Raw genomic sequence first — 20,400 nt, forward strand, 5'->3', positions numbered from 1 at the left:
CCTCAGTCGGATACATTATACTCTCTGTGAGATCTTACTTCCATCAACCTCCCCTCTCTAGAACCTAATCCAGAGTAAAAGTATTCATATCTCTATACAGTGTGTGTGTTTCCAGAGACTTAATCCAGTAACCGTTCTTTCGTAATTAAACACAAGGGAAAGGTTGGGTTGGGCAAAGTATATGTGCTCTATATGACATTCATAAAGCATCAGCGTGATCACATCTAACCAAATGGTTTCATTTCACTCTATGCTTGCTCCCCATGGCTTTAGGTTTAAAGTGACATACACTTGCAGAATAACAGTGACTCCAAAATCCCCATGTGGATGATCTAACACAGATGGTCACCCAATTAACTAACGTATATAATAAAGATAAATATATAGGAGTTTCACGTCTGTTGCCTGTCCCATATGAGGTCATACCATGACATACATATATAGACGGCTGGAAATGCTCGCTCAGCAAGACCATATATAACATACAGCCATGAATCAACCTGCTGCCATTGTGACTCCGCCAAGCATGAATCATTGTGATTTGACTCTTACTGGGCACGAATGGGAGTTGATGTCATTTGAATAGATTCTAATTGATTCTAACTCCCACTCTCGCTCTAAATATTTATTCTCTCTCTCTCTCTCTCTCTCTCTCTCTCTCTCTCTCTCACAGAGGACGTGTAGTTTCGGAGGGTTTGACCTGTCCAATAGGTCGCTCCATGTGGTCAGTGCAGGCTCGGAGCCCAATGTAAGTGCTAACAGATTACTGATGACTCAGGGCTGAGGGGGCGCAATGCTTAGAGAAGGGAACTCAAACACTGAATTAACTATTTGGTTATTTCTCTCTCTTTCTCTCCTCTTTTTTTCTGTCTCTGTGTTTTCGCTCGCCCTCCCTCCCTCCCTCCCTCCCTCCCTCCCCTCCCTCCCTCCCTCCCTCCCTCCCTCCCCTCCCTCTATCTCTCAGAGTAAGTATCCAGAGGCTATATACCGGGAGGTAGTCAAGTCTCCCACGACGTCTCGTATCTCTCTGGGGAAGAAGGTCAAGTCTGTAAAAGAGACCATGAGGAAACGCATGTCCAAGAAGTACAGCAGCTCACTGTCTGAACAGGTACACACACACACACACACACTAAGATCCCAACTCTCATAGTTGAATAAAGAGGCTTGATTCGAGATCCTGTTATTCATAATCATTCTGGGAATTACATATATGTGTGTGGGTGGATGTGTTTGTGTTGGTTACAAACTAAATACCCAGCTCTCTCACACACAGACACACACACACAGCACACACACACACACACACACACACACACACACACACACACACACACACACACACACACACACACACACACACACACACACACACACACAGCTGGGACTATCTTGGAGCTGTCCACATTCTGGTCTCAGCTCTCTCAGGCCCAGGACAGGACTCGGGGTGTAGGGTGGGGTGTGTATGGAAGTCGCTGAGCTCATCCAGTGAGACAAGCCTCCCGCATGCCAGGCCAGCGCTCTGAGACAAGGGGCCTTTGGCTCTGGGGCTGTTTGTGCGTGTGCATGCGCATGTGTATGTGTGTGTGGCTCATTCATATCGTATGAGCATTCACATTCAAACAATGGACAACTACAGTATTGGTTTTGGCCTGGTATCTAGGCTGTCAGAGGGTACAGTACTGTCAAAGCCTAGGGAGTGCCACAACCTTAGACCGTGTACTGCAAACCAGTCCCTCAGAGATGAATAGCAGAGATAGTTAGAACGTCCATGCAGTGACCCAGAAAAAAGTTGAATTAGTTATGAATATGTTGCTTGGAAAGAGCAGGCAGGAGACTAAATGACCTCAAACTTCACTCGAAAGACTATTCTACATGCCACGCTGCCATCTAGTGGCTGTGATGAATTACCCTTCAGTATAGCTGCTGTCATGTGTAAGATACTGTGACCGCTACTTATCACTGATACTGGCATCTGTGTCTCTGTCTGTTAATCTCTCCATCTCTTTCTCGATCTCTCTCTCTCCCCTTTGCTTCTACCTTTCTGCCCCAACCTCCCCATTCCATACCTCTCCTACCCCCCGCCTTCATCTGTACCCTTCCTCCCCCTCTCTTCCCCTTCCTCCCTCCCTCCAGTCGAGCCCAGATGGTGCTCCCAGCTCCCCTCAGTCCCACCAGCCAGACACAGATTCTCTGGAGAAACCCAAACTGAAGGCTGGAGGATCAGTGGAGAGCCTCCGGAGCTCCCTCAGCGGACAGAGCTCCATGAGTAAGTTGTGTGTGTGTGTGTGCGTGCGTGCGTGTGAGAAAGGCTCTAAGTGCACAAACCTCGACACAATGGGGCACTGTCATCACATCTCCCGGGCAACATTCACTCAATCTTCTATCTACACAGATAATCCTGAAGTGATTTAATACATAAATACCCCTTATCAAGCCTGCCGTGTCAGTTAGAATACATTACATCATCATTGTTATGAGCTTGTCTCCTATCATTCCAGCTCTCTCACGGTCACACCCATTCCCATTGGAGAGTTTAGAGATGCCATGTGAGATCATCTGGTCCTATCTGATGAGAGTTTCTTCTCTCGTTGTGACTGATCATGATCTGAGCATGGCATGTCTTCAGACAGAGCACCAACACCTCTGTCTCTCATGTGTTGATGTTAGAGTTAGACTGAGGGCTGTGAAGGCTGGGTTGATGTTTGTTAAACATATATCCATACCAGTCAAGTTTGGACACACCTAGTCATTCAAGGTTTTTTCTTTATTTTTTTACTATTTTCGAAATTGTAGAATAATAGTGAAGACATCAAAACTATGAAATAATACTTATGGAATCATGTAGTAACCAAAAAAGTGTTCAACAAATGAAAATATCTTTTATATTTTTGATTCTTCAAAGTAGCCACCCTTTGCCTTGTTGACAGCTTTGCACACTCTTGGCATTCTCTCAACCAGCTTCATGTGGTAGTCACCTGGAATGCATTTCAATTAACAGGTGTGCCTTCTTAAAAGTGAATTTGTGGAATTTCTTTCCTTCTTAATGCTTTTGAGACAATCAGTTGAGTTGTGACAAGGTAGGGGTGGTATACAGAAGATAGCCCTATTTGGTAAAGGACCAAGTCCATATTATGGCAAGAACAGCAAAGAGAAACGACAGTCCATCATTACTTTAAGACATGAAGGTCAGTCAATCCTCAAAATTTGAAGAACTTTGAAAGTTTCTTCAAGTGCATTTGCAATAACCATCAAGCCCTATGATGAAACTGGCTCTCATGAGGACCGCCACAGGAAAGGAAGACCCAGAGTTACCTCTGCTGCAGAGGATAAGTTAATTTAGAGTTACCAGCCTCAGAAATTGCAGCCCAAATAAATGCTTCACAGAGTTCAAGTAACAGACACATCTCAACATCAACTGTTGAGAGGAGACTGTGTGAATCAGGCCTCCCTGGTCGAATTGCTGCAAATTCATTAAATTCATTCATTAAAACTCATTTTTCAACCACTCCACACATTTCTTGTTAACAAACTATAGTTTTGGCATGTCGGTTAGGCCATCTACTTTGTGCATGACACAAGTCATTTTTCCAACAATTGTTTACAGACAGATTATTTCACTTATAATTCACTTTATCACAATTCCAGTGGGTCAGAAGTTTACATACACTAAGTTGACTGTGCCTTTTAAACAGCTTGGAAAATTCCAGAAAATGATGTAATGGCTTCTGATAGGCTAATTGACATGATTTGAGTCAATTGGAGGTGTACCTGTGGATGTATTTCAAGGCCTACCTTCAAACTCAGTGCCTCTTTGCTTGACGTCATGGGAAAATCAAAAGAAATCAGTCAAGACCTCAGAAAACAGAATGGTAGACCTCCATTTTACCTCTGGTACATCCTTGGGAGCAATTTCCAAACGCCTCAAGGTACCACGTTCATCTGTACAAACAATAGTACGCAAGTATAAACACCATGGGACCACGCAGCCATCATACCGCTCAGGAAGGAGACCCGTTCTGTCTCCTAGAGATGAACGTACCGTAATTTCCGGACTATTAAGCGCACCTGAATATAAGCCACACCCACTGAATTGAATATTATTTTTTTTGGAACATAAATAAGCCGCACGTCTATAAGCCGCAGGTGTCTACCGGTACATTGAAACAAATTAACTTTACACAGGCTTTAACGAAACACGGCTTGTAACAAAAAGAAATAGGCTTTAACGAAACACGGCTTGTAACAAAAATAAATAGGCTTTAACGAAACACGGCTTGTAACAAAAAATAAAAAATGAGCAGTAAGCTTTAGTTGTCTTTTTGCACTGAGTCAATTCCTCACGCTGCTGTTTCCAACGTCTTATCATCGACTCATTAAGACCAAGCTCCCGTGCAGCAGCTCTATTTCCTTTTCCAACAGCCAGATCAATCGCCTTCAACTTGAAAGCTGCATCATATGCATTTCTCCGTGTCTTTGCCATGATGAGGGTGACAAAATTACTACCGTAATCAGAATGATGGGAAGTTTGAGAGTGCTCAATTTAATCTAAACAGTAAACAAAAAAGTTGTTTGACCTTAACCCGTTCGGCAATTTCATTGGTCTAATGAAAGCTTCATACCACCAAAAAACTGAGCACGTCACAGAATGTGTTTTTTTGGAAGAAAAAAAATTTCAACTGGGAAAAATCCATATATTAGCCGTGTCATTGTTTAAGCCGCGAGGTTCAAAGCCTGGGAAAAAAGTTGCGGCTTATAGTCCGGAATTTATGGTACTTTGGTGCGAAAAATGTCAATCAATCCTAGAACAACAGAAAAGGACCTTGTGAAGATGCTGGAGGAAACAGGTACAAAAGTATCCACAGTAAAATGAGTCCTATATCGACATAACCTGAAAGGCCCTCAGCAAGGAAGAAGCCACTGCTCCAAAACCGGCATAAAAAAGCCAGACTACGGTTTGCAACTGCACATGGGGACAAAGATCGTACTTCTTGGAGAAATGTCCTCTGGTCTGGTGAAACAAAAATAGAACTGTTTGGCCATAATGACCATCATTATGTTAGGAGGAAAAAGGGGGAGGCTTGCAAGCCAAAGAACACCATACCAACCGTGAAGCACGGGGGTGGCAGCATCATGTTGTGGGGATGCTTTGCTGCAGGAGGGGCTGGTGCACTTCATAAAATAAATGGCATCATGAGGAAGGACAATTATGTGGATATATTGAAGCAACATCTCAAGACATCAGTCAGGAAGTTAAAGCTTGGTCAGAAATGGGTCTTCCAAATGTACAATGACCCCAAGCATACGTCCAAAGTTGGGGCAAAATGGCTTAAGAACAACAAAGTCAAGGTATTGGAGTGGCCATCAGAAAGCCCTGACCTCAATCCTATAGAAAATTTGTAGGCAGAACTGAAAAAGCATGTGCGAGCTAGGAGGCCTACAATCCTGACTCAGTTACACCAGCTCTGTCAGGAGGAATGGGCCAAAATTCACCCAACTTATTGTGGGACGCTTGTGGAAGGCTACCCGAAATGTTTGACCAAAGTTAAACAATTTAACGGCAATGCTACCAAATACTAATTGAGTGTATGTAAACTTCTGACCCACTGGGAATGTGATGAAATAAATAAAAGCTGAAATAAATCATTCTTTCTACTATTATTTTGGCATTTCACATTCTTAAAATAAAGTGGTGAACCTAACTGACCTAAGACGGGGAATTCTTACCAGGATTAAATGTCAGGAATTGTGAAAAACAGAGTTTAAATGTATTTGGCCAAGGTGTATGTAAACTTCTGACTTCAACTGTGTTTAGAATTCAATTCACTTAACCAGCATGGCTACCACAGCATTCTGCAACTATATGCCATCCCATCTGGTTTGCGCTTTTAATTTTTTTTTTTTTCACCTTTATTTAATCAGGTAAGCCAGTTGAGAACAAGTTCTCATTTACAACTGCGACCTGGCCAAGATAAAGCAAAGCAATGTGACAAAAACAACAAGACAAGTTACACATAAACAAACGTACAGTCAATAACACAATAGAAAAATATATGTACAGTGTGTGCAAATGTAGAAGAGTAGGGAGGTAGGCAATAAAGAGGCCATAGAGGCGAGATAATTCCAATGTAGCATTAAATGGGCTGGCGTCCCACCTGCGGGACACAGCCAGTGAAATATCAGGGCGGCAAATTCAAAAACAACAAAATGTCATCATAATTCAACTTTCTCAAACATACGACTATTTTACACCATTTTAAAGATACACGTCTCCTTGATGTAACCACTTTGTCCGATTTCAAAAAGGCAAAACATTAGATTATGTTAGATTATGTTAGGAGAGTACATAGACAAAAATAATCACACAGCCATTTTCCAAGCAAGGACATGTGTCAATAAAACCCAAAACACAGCGAAATGAAGCACTAACCTTTGACGATCTTCATCAGATGACACTCCTAGGACATTATGTTACACAATACATGTATGTTTTGTTCGATAAAGTTCATATTTATATCCAAAAATAGCATTTTACATTGGAGCGTGACGTTCAGAAAATATTTTGGCTCCAATACTGCCGGTGAATCAGCACAACAATTTACAAAAATACTCACCATAAACGTTGATAAAATATTAAACTGTTATTCAAAGAATTATAGATGAACATCTCCTTTATGCAACCGCTGTGACAGATTTCAAAAAAGCTTCACGGGGAAAGCACACCTTGCAATAATCTGAGTACTGCGCTCAGAAAAGTACACCAGGCAATACAGATACCCGCCATTTTGGAGTCATCTAAAATCATAAATAGCATTAAAAATATTCACTTACCTTTGATGATCTTCATCAGAAGGCACTTCCAGGAATCCCAGGTCCACAATAAATGATGTTTTGTTCGATAAAGTCCATAATTTATGTCCAAATAACTCCTTGTTGTTTGAGCGTTCAGTAAGCTACACCAAATGTAGGAAGCGCGTCAAATTTCATGACAAAAAGTTATATTTACGTTCGTTGAAACATGTCAAACGTTGTAAAACATCAATCTTTAGGGCCTTTTTAATGTAAAACTTCAGTAATATTCCAACCGGACGATTCCAATGTCTTGAAAAACGTTATGGAACACAGCTACCTCCTCACGTGAATGCGCGTAATTGTGGCCTGTCATTCTCTCGGTCATCAGACTCCAGGAGGTCCTGTTCGCTCTCTGTTGACTGCAAAAGCCTGAAACACGTTCTAAAGACTGTTGACATCTAATGGAAGCCTTAGGAAGGTCAAATTGAACCCTAAGTCACTGTATACTGAATAGGCCCAGTCTTGGAAAAACTACAATCCACTTCCTGGTTGGATTTTTTCTCAGGTTTTTGCCTGCCATATGAGTTCTGTTATACTCACAGACACCATTCAAACAGTTTTAGAAACTTCAGAGTGTTTTCTATCATATTCTACTAATAATATGCATATTCTAGTTTCTGAGCCAGAGTAGTAACCTGTTTTAATTGGGTACGTTTTTCATCCGGCCGTGAAAATACTGCCCCCTAGCCCAGACAGGTTAATACTGGAGTGATAGATGTGCAGATGATGATGTGCAAGTAGAGATACTGGGGTGCAAAAGAGCAAGAGGGTAAGTAATAATACGTTGATGAGGAAGTCGGGTGTGCTATTTACAGATTGGCTATGTACAGGTACAGTGATCGGTAAGCTGCTCTGACAGCTGATGCTTAAAGTTAGAGAGGGAGATATAAGACTCCAGTTTCAGAGATTTTTGCAATTCGTTCCAGTCATTGGCAGCAGAGAACTGGAAGGAAGGGCAGCCAAAGGAAGTGTTGGCTTTGGGGATGACCAGTGGAATATACCTGCTGGAGCGCGTGCTACGGGTGGATGTTGCTATGGTGACCAGTGAGCTGAGATAAGGCGGGGCTTTACCTAGCAAAGACTTATAGATGACCTGGAGCCAGTGGGTTTGGTGACGGAAATGTAGTGAGGGCCAGCCAACGAGAGCATACAGGTCGCAGTGGTGGGTAATATATGGGGCTTTGGTGACAAAACGGATGGCACTGTGATAGACTACATCCAGTTTGCTGAGTAGAGTGTTGGGGGCTATTTTGTAAATGACATCGCCGAAGTCAAGGATTGGTAGGATAGTCAGCTTTACGAGGGTAAAACATATATGAAATATATACAAAGAAAAAAACGATATATACTAGGGATGGGACAAGACAGACATCCCACTGCTACGCTATCTTGGAGTCTTGGATATCTTAGTGGGACTTTAATTTGTTTTTCAACTGGACAATGTCCCAAAACACACCTCCAGGCTGTGTAAGGGCTATTTGACCAAGAAGCAGAGTGATGGAGTGCTGCATGAGATGACCTGGCCTCCACAATCACCCGACCTCAACCCATTTGAGATGGTTTGGGATGAGTTGGCCTGCAGAGTGAAGGAAAAGCAGCCAACAAGTTCTCAGCATATGTGGGAACTCCATCAAGACTGTTGTAAAAGCATTCCTCATGAAGCTGGTTGAGAGAATGCCAAGAGTGTGCAAAGCTTCAACAAGACAAAGGCTGGCTACTTTGAAGAATCAAAAATATATTTTGATTTGTTTTCACACTTTTTTGGTTACTACATGATTCCATTTGTGTTATTTCATAGGGTTGATGTCTTCACTATTATTCTACAATGTAGAAAATAATAAAAATAAAGAAAAACCCTTGAATGAGTAGGTGTGTCCAAACTTTTGACTGGAACTGTATATATGTTTTATTGTCACATAAACCAGATAGGTGCAGTGAAATCTGTTGTACGGCGCCCCTAGAGCAAATTAGGGTTAAGTGCCTTATTCAAGGACATCAATATATTTTTCACCTAGGCGGCTTGGGTATTTGCACCAGCGACCTTTTGGTTACTGTCCCAACTCTCTAACTGCTAGGCTACCTGCCACCCTCTTGTAAGTTTGATAGTGAGAGTCTGTCCCTTGTTGACTGGTATTGGCCTGGGCCCATAGGGTCAGAGGATCTAAGACACATGCTAGTGATTAGATAGGAAGGCTTTGCTCTCTGGTTCCCACACTTACCATCACACGTCAGATATACACAGAGACGTCTGTGGGGAGACAGCATCATGCTATATACGCACTGGTTTCAAGTGATGAGTTTTGGCTGTTAATTTTCAATTATAAAGCTGTTATTAGTCAGTATTCACACACTCACTCAGGCTTTGTACGAATAGAGGTACATTTTATCCAACTCTCTAATTTAAAATAAATAGAAGCTTAGTTAGTTGCAATACACTCTCTAATCACATGAGTATTGAATAGCTCTACAGTATTTGGAGGATATGATATGTATATCTGTGTGTTCCAGGTGGTCAGACGGTCAGCACCACAGACTCATCAGCCAGTAACAGAGAGAGTGTCAAGTCTGAGGATGGAGATGACGAGGAGCCTCCCTACAGAGGGCCCTTCTGTGGCAGGGCGCGAGTACACACTGACTTCACCCCTAGCCCCTACGATTCAGATTCCCTCAAACTAAAGGTAAGTCACACACACAGTCTTAAATACAAATGATTTGTCTAGATTGTGTGTGGCTTTAGATTTGTACTAAAATATCCTGTATATGTTGTGTTTCAGAGAGGGGATGTGATTGACATCATCAGTAAGCCCCCCATGGGGACGTGGATGGGTCTGCTCAACAACAAGGTGGGCACCTTTAAGTTCATCTACGTGGACGTGCTGAGTGAGGAGGAGGAGAAGCCCAAGAGACCCGTCAGAAGGAAGAGGAAGGGCAGACCTCCCAAACCCACCTCTGTAGAGGAGCTGCTCGAACGCATCAACCTCAAGGTATGCACACTGGACACACACATCTTTGCACATGCCAAGCGAGCGCACATACAAAGACACTTGTATAACACACTCACACACACACACTCTCAACTCTCCCTCGCACACACAACTCCACACAAATCTCACACACCAATGCTAAGATTTTCTGGACAAGGTAACAGTAGTCCTACAACTTCCCTCCTACAGTCCCGTTCATATCCCAGCCATCTAGAAACCAGCCAGCCTAGCTCAGCCTTCTCAGAGAGAGAGCATTGTAGGTGGGCTGCTTCTGGGTAAGCCCAGCCTGATGGAGCACTGACATAACAGATTACAGACCAGGCTATGTCCAAGGGCTCTCTACTCAAGGGCATAAGTAACATAATGGTACATTATCATTGCCTGGGCAGAGCAAAACTATATTTCAGGCTTCGAGACCTCCCATAAGTGCTACTATTCTACTATACAGTACATGTGCATCAAGGTACACATGTCATCTCTTTCATCACATACGTAGTTGTGACTTAGGGAGAGGGTGAGCAGACTTAACAAACATTCCCCTAACCCCACAATTAAATGTGGACCATGTAAAGACATTATACTGAGACTGTGTTCCACCTTGTTCTGGGTCTGTCTCAAGTCACTCTCAGGATAAATTATTGTTTTTGTCAAGGATTTATTTGAAAGAAGTACTAGGGCAAATTCTGGGTTTCTCAGTCCAGATCTGGTTAGCATTAGGGAGTTCAGTTAGGATATTTACTCCATAAGTTCTACATAAGATAGACCTCATTCCTCTCAGGGCGTTCCTAATAACACAATGACAATGTGGGGTTTGCGTCGAAGCAGCCATCTACTCCATCTCTTTCTACTCTCTATCTTTTGAATCTTACATTTCAACTAGATTGTAGGGGTATCTTGGAGCAAACGTGTTTTGGCCCTCAAATATGTTAGGTCACATAAAAGACTAAGATCATATGAGAAGGTTCTTGTGGGTGTGTAGAGTAGTGGTATTTGGTTTGGTCTCATCCTTATTTCTACTTATCCTAGCAGAAATAGAGCTAAACTTCACTGTTATGCTAAGGATGAAAGTCTCCATGGTTGCAGTGGTGACATGCAGTCTGTGTGTATTGTACCCTTTAGATGCGTGGGTTAGACAAAACTTTAGACTGAACCAGTTTCCACAATCTCCATGTTGAAAGTGGAAACCAATTATGATGGGTTGAAATGTTAATGTTAGCTGTGCCTATTCCGAAACAAACAGAGGGTTAGGGTGTACAGTGATATTTTGAGACTGTGATTCCTGGTGTCCTCCCACTAAGAGATCGCACCACAGGGTGTAATGGCTAGCTTTGTGTTCTTGTTAAATCGTGTGTGTGTTCTCCTTGTCGCCTGTGGTGGAAAGGTGTGGTAGATTATCTCCTTCACCTCATCACTCTGTTTCCCACCCTTCCCAACTCTTCCCTCATTGATAATTTGTTTAGCTCATAGCTTGTTTTTGCAAGAGGAAAAATGTCCTTTGTGTCTTTAACTATTGGTCCTAGGCCAGTTTAGCTGATTAACTTATTATTATTTTTTTAAGGGAGGTAAGGCGATAAATAGGTCATGGTGGCGAAGTAATTACAAAATAGCAATTAAACACTGGAATGGTAGATGTGCAGAAGATGAATGTGCAAGTAGAGATACTGGGGTGCAAAGGAGCAAGATAAATAAATAAATAAATACAGTATGGGGATGAGGTAAGTTGGATGGGCTATTTACAGATGGGCTATGTACAGGTGCAGTGATCTGTGAGCTGCTTTGACAGCTGGTGCTTAAAGCTAGTGAGGGAGACATGAGTCTCCAGCTTCAGTGATTTTTGCAGTTCGTTCCAGTCACTGGCAGCAGAGAACTGGAAGGAAAGGCGGCCAGTCACGCTCACGCATGTTGTAGGAAGATCTGATCTGCAATCTGTTCTCTCTTCTCTTCTCCAGGAGCACATGCCTACCTTCTTGTTTAACGGCTATGAGGACCTGGACACCTTCAAGCTGTTGGAGGAGGAGGATCTAGATGAGCTCAACATCAGAGACCCTCAACACAGAGCTGTGTTGCTCACCGCCGTGGAGCTACTGCAGGAGTATGACAGTGAGTACACACACACACAACCTCACGTGTGCACACACACTCACTCACTCACTGCGATACTACATCATTCTGTATGTTTCTGGATGTCTGACTATATTGTCTCTGTGTCGTGTGTGTCTATAGGCAGCAGTGAACCGGAGCGTAGCGGCCTGTCAGGCTCTCAGGAGAAGCTGCTGTCAGAGGGCCACGGCCTGGTGGGCGACTCGCCACGTGACTCTGGCTGCTACGAAAGCAATGAGAACCTGGAGAATGGTAATGAGTAGCCTCTCGCTAATGGGATTAGCCTGGCATTAGCTTGGCATTAGCCTAGCCTGAGCCTAGCGCTACAGTGACTGTGATTCCTCCTCCACTCTGGGCCAACTCCTCTTCCTCTTCCTCCTCCTCTGCCATGCTTCAGCATTCTAACCTGAACCGCCCGTCATCGCACTCCATTGGACCGAGGCCAGCCAATCAAACCTCTCCGCTCTCTATCCGTTATGTCTGTCTCCTAGCTCCACCCACACCCCCACCCCACTTACCTCTGCCCCGCCTAGCTGCGTAGTGTCATTGTAAGAGGAGAGATGCACTCCCCCCTCTCTCTCTCTTTCTTTCTCTCTCTTTTTCACTCCACTCTTTCCACTGCCCTCTCCATCTTCAGGCTCTCTCTGCCTTCACTGCAGAAGCCCTATCATAAGGGACAAGGACCTAACCCCCAAGCCCATATCGCTAGTTTACCCTACAATGGGGCCCTATGCATAAAGGGAACAACACCCCACATCTCAAATGCACAGAATTGCTCTGTCCAACTCGAGCCTAGTGCCCATGTTGCTCTAATCTCACAATGGACAGCGAACCCCTCCTTCTCCTCTTACTCCTCCACTTTCGCCTCAGGAGGTTGAGTGGTTGCTGGGAGACCAAACCAATCATGACACCATGAGGGAGTATTTATTTTGAGAGGTATTACTGTAGAAACTGAGAACTTGTAAATATCTAACCTTGTAAAAGTCACTGCCCAATTATTTGCTGTGTTATGGCTCTGTATCCATTCTCCCAATCCCGGCTCATTCTCTCTTCTCCATGCCATTTCAAGTCACTTGAAAACATTTCTGTAACTTATCTTGTGCTTTGTTTCATAGTAACAATGTTGCACAAAGATCGTACGTGCCTGAACAACCCCAAAAAATATTAGATGGAAATATTTTTTAATGATAGTGGATATATAAAAAAGCAGATACATTATTATCTGATTATGGAAGTGTATTTCAGATTTATATTTCTGAGAACATTTTGTGTATAGTTAAGACTACTCAAACTCCCCTTTAAAAAGACTGCGCGCACTCCATCGCAGTGCTTGAGGTGTCACAACAGCCCCAGGTTTGATCCCAGGCTGTGTCACAGCCGGCCGTGACTGAGAAACCCATGAGGCGGCGCACATTTGGCCCAGTGTTGTCAGGGTTAGGGGAGGGTTTGGCCTGCCGGGATTTCCTTGTCCCATCGCGCTCTAGCGACTCCTTGTGGCGGGCCGGGCACCTGCAAGCTGACTCTGGTCGCCAGTTGTACGGAGTTACCTCCGATACATTGGTGCGGCTGGCTTCCGGGTTAAGCGAGCAGTGTCAAGAAGCAGTGGGGCTTGGCAGGGTCGTGTTTCAGAGGACGCATGGCTCTCGGCCTTCGCCTCTCCCGAGTCCGTACGGGAGTTGCAGCGATGGGACAAGACTGTAACTACCAATTGGATGTCACGAAATTGGGAAGAATAAAAGTAAAAAATGAAACATGACTGTGCTTTGCTTTCCCACTACTGTTGAGTTCTGTGTTTTAGCTTCAATCATAGCTTAAATAATTGACGTCCCACTGGGCACAGACTTCATTTCTACATGTAGTTTTGAGTTGTCAAATAAAGTGAATTCAACGTGAAATCAACAAAAAATATCACCATGTCACTGGATGTAGGTTAAAAGTTAGGTAAAAAAAAACTCCCTCACGTTGATTACTTTTTGCAAATCCAATCAGTTTTCCACATTTATTCATGTCATTACATTGAATTTCTTTGTTGAAATAACTTGGAAACAATGTTGATTCAACCAGTTTTTGCCCAGTGGGTTCTCTCTCTATGATTGCTCTCTGTTCTGTTCTATGTGTGTGTGTGTTGTAAGGGATCTGAAAGATGTGCAATCTGCCACAGTAGAGATTTGAGTTGTGGAATAAACCACTTCTGTGATGGAAGTTACTCCGACCTGCTTGCTTTATTTCATGTCTCTTCCTTCTTTCTTTGTGTCTCACATTTCTCCATCTCAGTCGTTAACACTCGCCATTAGCTGCATAACATTCAGTGTACATTCTGCATTTTAATAAATGTATTTTACTTTGTCTCTATACGGTCACCCTGCCAAACCAATCTGCACTATTCTGCTTCATACATTCTCTACTACAGCCATAACTCTCTCAACCATCCTCCTACGTAGTTTGGACACACCAACTCATTTCAGGGCTTTTCTTTATTTTTACTATTTTCTGCATTGTAGAATAATAGTGAAGACATCAAAACTATGAAATAACACATATGGAATCATGTAGTAACCAAAAAAAAGTGTTAAACAAATACAAATATATTTTATATTTGAGATTCTTCAAAGCAGCAATCCTTTGCCTTGTTGACAGCTTTGCACACTCTTGGCATTCTCTCAACCAGCTTCATGAGGTAGCCACCTGGAATGTATTTCAATTAACAAGTGTGCCTTGTTAAAAGTTAATTTGTGGAATTTCTTCCCTTCTTAATGCGTTTGAGCCAATCAGTTGTGTTGTGACAAGGTAGGGGTGGTATACAGAAGATAGCCCTATTTGGTAAAAGACCAAGTCCATATTATGGCAAGAACAGCTCAAATAAGCAAAGAGAAACGACAGTCCATCATTACTTTAAGACATGAAGGTCAGTCAATACGGAGCATTTCAAGAACTTTGAACGTTTCTTCAAGTGCAGTCGCAAAAATCATCCAGCGCTACGATGAAACTGGCTCTCATGAGGAACGCCACAGGAATGGAAGACCCAGAGTTACCTCTGCTGCAGAGGATAAGTACATTAGAGTTACCAGCCTCAGAAATTGCAGCCCAAATAAATGCTTCACAGAGTTCAAGTAACAGACACATCTCAACATCAACTATTCAGAGGAGACTGCATGAATCAGCCTTTCATTGTCAAATTGCTGCAGAGAAACAATTACTAAAGGACACCAATAAGAAGAAGAGACTTGCATGGGCCAAGAAACAAACGCAATTGACCTTAGAACAGTGGAAATCTGTCCTTTGGTCTGATGAGTCCAAATTTGCGATTTTTGGTTACGAACGCCATGTCTTTGTAAGATGCAGAGTAGGTGAATGGATGATCTCTGCATGTGTGGTTCCCACTGTGAAACATGGCGGAAAAGGTGTGATGGTGTAGGGGGTGCTTTGCTGGTGACACTGTCTGTGATTTATTTAGAATTCAAGGCACACCTAACCAGCATGGCTACCACAGCATTCTGCAGCGATATGCCATCCCATCTCGTTTGCGCTTAGTGGGACTATCATTTGTTTTTCAACAGGACAATGACCCAAAACACACCTCCAGGCTGTGTAAGGGTTATTTGACCAAGGAGAGTGATGGAGTGCTGCATCAGATGACCTGGCCTCCACAATCACCCGGCCTCAACCCAATTGAGATGGTTTTGGATGAGTTGGACCGCAGAGTGAAGGAAAAACAGCCAACAAGTGCTCAGCATATGTGGGAACTCCATCAAGACTGTTGTAAAAGCATTCCTCGTGAAGCTGGTTGAGAGAATGCCAAGAGTGTGCAAAGCTTCAACAAGGCAAAGGGTGGGAACTTTGAAGAATCTAAAGTATAAAGTATATATTGATTACTACATGATTCCATATTTGTTATTTCATAGTTTTGATGTCTTCACTATTATTCTACAATGTAGAAAATAGTAAAAGTAAAGAAAAACCCTTGAATGAGTAGGTGTGTTCAAACTTTTGACTGGTACTGTACATTATGACTTTATACAGTACATCCCTTAATCTTACCAACCCAGAGTGTTGCTCCAAAGCAAAAGCAGTTCCCATTGTTTGTAGTGGCCATAACATTGTGGCAATAACAAGGAAATTCAAAGTGCCAAAATTTGGCCCTAAAGGAATTTCATACAAAATGTTTTCTCATGACTGTTTTGTTGAAGATGTAAAAAATCTATGTTGGTCTGAACCAGGGGTGGGTGGGCAATTCCAGTCCTCAAGGGCCTGATTGGTGACACAGTTTTCCCCAGCCGCAGCTAACACACCTGACTCCAATAATCACCTAATCATGATTTTCAGTTTAGAATGCAATTTGATTAGGGATGGAGAAAAGGTGTGACACCAATCAGGCCCTGGAGGACTGGAGTTGCCCACCCCTGGTGACGACGTGAATCCAGATGCTTCACTGGAAGTATTTTTAAAATGATTAATGTCTTATAGTTGACATGTGTAACCGGTGTGAAGTGGCCAGCTAGTTAGAGGTGCGCTAGTAGCGTTTCAATCGGTGACGTCACTCGCTCTGAGACCTTGAAGTAGTTGTTTCCCTTGCTCTGCATCGATCGAGAATGAATTAGGGCTGGGCGATATGGCCAAAATATATCATATGGTATTTCTCAAATTTTGGACGGTATGACGGTGTTTGACGGTAATTTTATGTTTTTGATTAATAAAAGTTCTAAATTTGCTTTATGAGTAGTGCGTGACCCTAGGGTAACAACACATATATTCTAAATTATTTCAATGTGTCTTTCTCCATTCAGATTATTTTATACTGTTCAATTCAACTTCAACCTAAAATAATTTCCTGCATTTCCATCAATTTCTGCATTTCCTGCACTCATTTGAGATCATTTCCACACTGCCACGATATGTGCAAAAATACTAGGCCTTATTTTTAACCAAATGTTGCAATTACGATTTAGATCAAAACACTGGGTGAACTTTTGGAATCATGGAAATAGAATGATTATTGTAATTATATAGTTACAATATAAATAATGTTGGGCACTTTGAATAAAGTCTTGTTTGACATGACAACGAATGACAATGCCATGGACGAGTTATTGTGACAGGGTAGGAACCAAAGTGATGTTCAGTGTTTCCTAGGGGACCCTATAGTCTTTGGCGACATTACTTCTTTATTCGTGTAGCCAACATATTCATGCTAACTAGTGTGATTAGCATTAGTGGCTAACACGATGTAGCTTAACTTGCTAAGAAAATACAACCTAGGTGTTTGCAGATGTAAGAAACACAAACTAATATTGTAATTATAGAACTCTTGTGGATTTATATTAAGATCAAAGTGGAAACAACATCGTTGTCATCAACATTGTTGCATGTGCTGCATTGACCATGCAGACTGAACGAAAGTGTCTCGTGGTCAAGCAACAACAAATGTTCTCCCTGAGTGACAGGTGGTGAGACTTGGTCTGTGTGGAAAGCGGCATGGAAAGAGAGAGCGAGAGAGCAGAGAATGATGACTCAAGTAGCGGAGTAAACTATAAAAATGGACATTACACACTGTGTATCACATTTAACAAACCAAACATTAAAATACTGTTATAGAAGGTAAAATAAAAACCCAAACCAGTCCGTGCATCAATACCGATATATAGTCAAATACGGTATTCCGCCCAGCCCTATAACGAATTTTCGAGGGTGACTGTTGTCGATGTGTGTAGAGGGTCCCTGGTTCAAGCACAGGTTGAGGTGAGGAGAGGGACGGAAGCAATGCTGTTACCTTGTTCTGCATTGTCAAGTGGAAACATAACCACCCTTTTTATACATGCACCTGTTAAGAAATTATTAAAGCCCCCTGGATTAATGATGAATTGAAAACAATGTATGGTTAGAAGATATTTGCAAAAGAGTAGGCAAACAAGTTAGGCTAATCAGCTGATTGGTTGACATACTATAAGTTGAGAAATGTTGACTAAACTTAACATAAAGAAGAAGAAATTATATTACCAAACCAAAATACAGTAAATGACATAAAACACAATGGAAATCCAATTCATCTCCATCATTCATTGAAGTATATGGGTCATTTATAACCTTTCAATCATTTAAAGTGGAAAAACTCAGAAGTGAAATGACAACCTTTATTTAACTAGGAAAGTCAGTTAAGAACAAATTCATATTTACAATGACAGCCAAACCCAGACAATGCTGGGCCAATTATGTGCCACCCTATGGTACTCCCAATCACAGCCTGGTGTGATACAGCCTGGATTTGAACCAGGGTGTCTGTAGTGACGCCTTAGGTACTGCGATGCAGTGCCTTAGAACGCTGCGCCACTCAGGAGCCCGAATTTGGGAGATGTGAAAAAACTATATCCATCAATAATGATAAGCCACCAGGTATAGACAACCTTGATGGATAACTATTGAGAATGGTAGCAGACTGTATTGCCACCCCTATTTAGTATATCTTTAACCAAAGCCTAAAGGAGTTTGTGTGTCCACAGGCGTGGAAGGAAGCAATTCCACTACATAAAAATAGTAATGTATCCTTTGCTGGCTCTAACAGCCACCCAATCAGTAGGCTGCCAGTTCTTAGTAAACTGATGGAGATAATTGTGTTTGACCGAATACAATGCTATTTTTCAGAGAACAAGACTTTCAACATGCCCATAGAAAAGGGCACTCAACTTGTACTGCACTGACTCAGATGACTGATGACTAGTTAAAATAAATGGATAATAAGATGATAGTTGGAGCTGTATTGTTAGATTTCAGTGCAGCCTTTGATGTTATTGATCATAAATTGTTATTGAAGAAATCCACTTGATATGGCTTTACATCACCTGCCATCACATGGTTGGAGAGTTATTTATCCAATAGAACTCATAATTTAACTAGGCAAGTCAGTTAAGAATTCTTATTTACAATGATGGCCTACCGGGGAACAGTGGGTTAACTGCCTTGTTCAGGGGCAGAATGACAGATTTTTTACCTTGTCAGCTCGGTGACTCAATCCAGCAACCTTTCGGTTACTGGCCCAATGCGCTAACCACTAGGCTACCTGCAACCTTGTTTTTCAATGGAAGCTTCTCTAACATCAGATATGTACAGTGCGGTGTCCCTCAGGGCAGTTGCCTTGGGCCGTTACTCTTCTCAATTTGTTTACACAAAGCTAGAATGATGATGTATGCGGATGATTCCACACCAGAGGAAGCTGGTGAGGGGAGGACGGCTCATGATAATGAATGGAATGGTGTGAATGGAATGGTATCAAACACATAGAAAACAAGGTGTTTGATGTGTTTGAGACCATTCAGTTTATTCCCCACCACGGTTCCATACTCTACATGTCAGCACTCAAACCCAGTGAGCTCACTGAAATTCTAAATAAGGTGTTACAGTCAGTATCAGAATAGGTGATTCATAATAAACTGGTCTTAAATACACCTAAAACTAAAATCATTGTATCTCTAAGACCTAAACCTCAACTGGAGTTGTGCATAAAGGGTGTGGCCATTGAGAAAGTTGAGGAAATTAAACTCCTAGGTATAACATTGGATGGTCAATTATCATGGTCAAGTCATATTGACAAAGTTGTTGTGAAGCTGGAGAGGGGTATGTCTGTTATAAAAAGATGTGCTGTGTTTCTGACACAAAAATCAACTACTAGTTCTTCAGGCTCTGGTCTTGTCCCATCTTAATTAGTGACCGGAAATATGATCAAGTGCAACAATCATTCTATCTATTGCATTGTAAATTGCTGTCCATTCTGCTTGTAGCACTTGGGCAAGATTCACGATTATGAACATAGATATACACTGAGTGTACAAAACATTAGGACACCTGCTCTTTCCATGACAAAGACTGACCAAGTGAATCCAGGTGAAAGCTATGATCCCTTAATGATGTCACTTTTAAATCCACTTCAATCTGTAGATGAAAGGGAGGAGACTGGTTGAGAAGGATTTTTAAGCTTTGAGACAATTGAGACATGGATTGTGTATGTGTGCCATTTAGAGGGTGAATGGGCAATATAAAAGATGTAAGTGCCTTTGAACAGGGTATGGTAGTAGGTGCCAGGTGCACAAGTTTGAGTGTGTCAAGAACTACAACGCTGTTGGGTTTTTTCATGCTCAACCGTTTCCCATGTGTGTCAAGAATGGTTGACAACCCAAAGGACATCCAGCCAACTTAACAGAACTGTGGGATGCATTGGAGTCAACATGGGCCAGCACCCCTGTGGAATGATTTTGACACGTTGTAGAGTCCATGCCCCTACGAATTAAGGCTGTCCTGAGGGCAAAAGGGAGTGTTCCTAATGTTTTGTACACTCAGTGTATATTGGACATGGTCTTCAGAGCATAACTGTTACATAACTGTGATCCACTTTGCATCCTCATCAATCAATCAATCAATCAATCAAATGTATTTTATAAATCCCTTTTTGCATCACAAAGTACTTATACAGATACCCCAA

General features: G+C 42.2%; 1 protein-coding gene across 6 annotated transcripts in view; it reads left to right on the forward strand.

The window, feature by feature from the left end:
- Nucleotides 1-20,400, forward strand: part of LOC106571830 (SAM and SH3 domain-containing protein 1) — a 335,706-nt gene that overhangs the window by 299,070 nt on the left and 16,236 nt on the right. For 5 of the 6 annotated variants that reach the window (XM_082961932.1, XM_082961933.1, XM_082961936.1 and 2 more), the window contains exons 11-17: nt 674-748; nt 965-1,108; nt 2,134-2,266; nt 9,358-9,527; nt 9,624-9,833; nt 11,783-11,933; nt 12,057-12,185. In XM_082961932.1, coding sequence (XP_082818058.1) covers nt 674-748; nt 965-1,108; nt 2,134-2,266; nt 9,358-9,527; nt 9,624-9,833; nt 11,783-11,933; nt 12,057-12,185 — 1,012 coding nt within the window. Of the gene's footprint in view, nt 1-673; nt 749-964; nt 1,109-2,133; nt 2,267-9,357; nt 9,528-9,623; nt 9,834-11,782; nt 11,934-12,056; nt 14,146-20,400 lie in introns of those variants that run through there. The other variant, XM_082961937.1, reaches the window with a different exon arrangement.

The sequence above is a fragment of the Salmo salar genome, chromosome 15 (genome assembly GCF_965601325.2).
Source record: "Salmo salar chromosome 15, fSalSal1, whole genome shotgun sequence".
Lineage (NCBI taxonomy): Eukaryota > Metazoa > Chordata > Actinopteri > Salmoniformes > Salmonidae > Salmo > Salmo salar.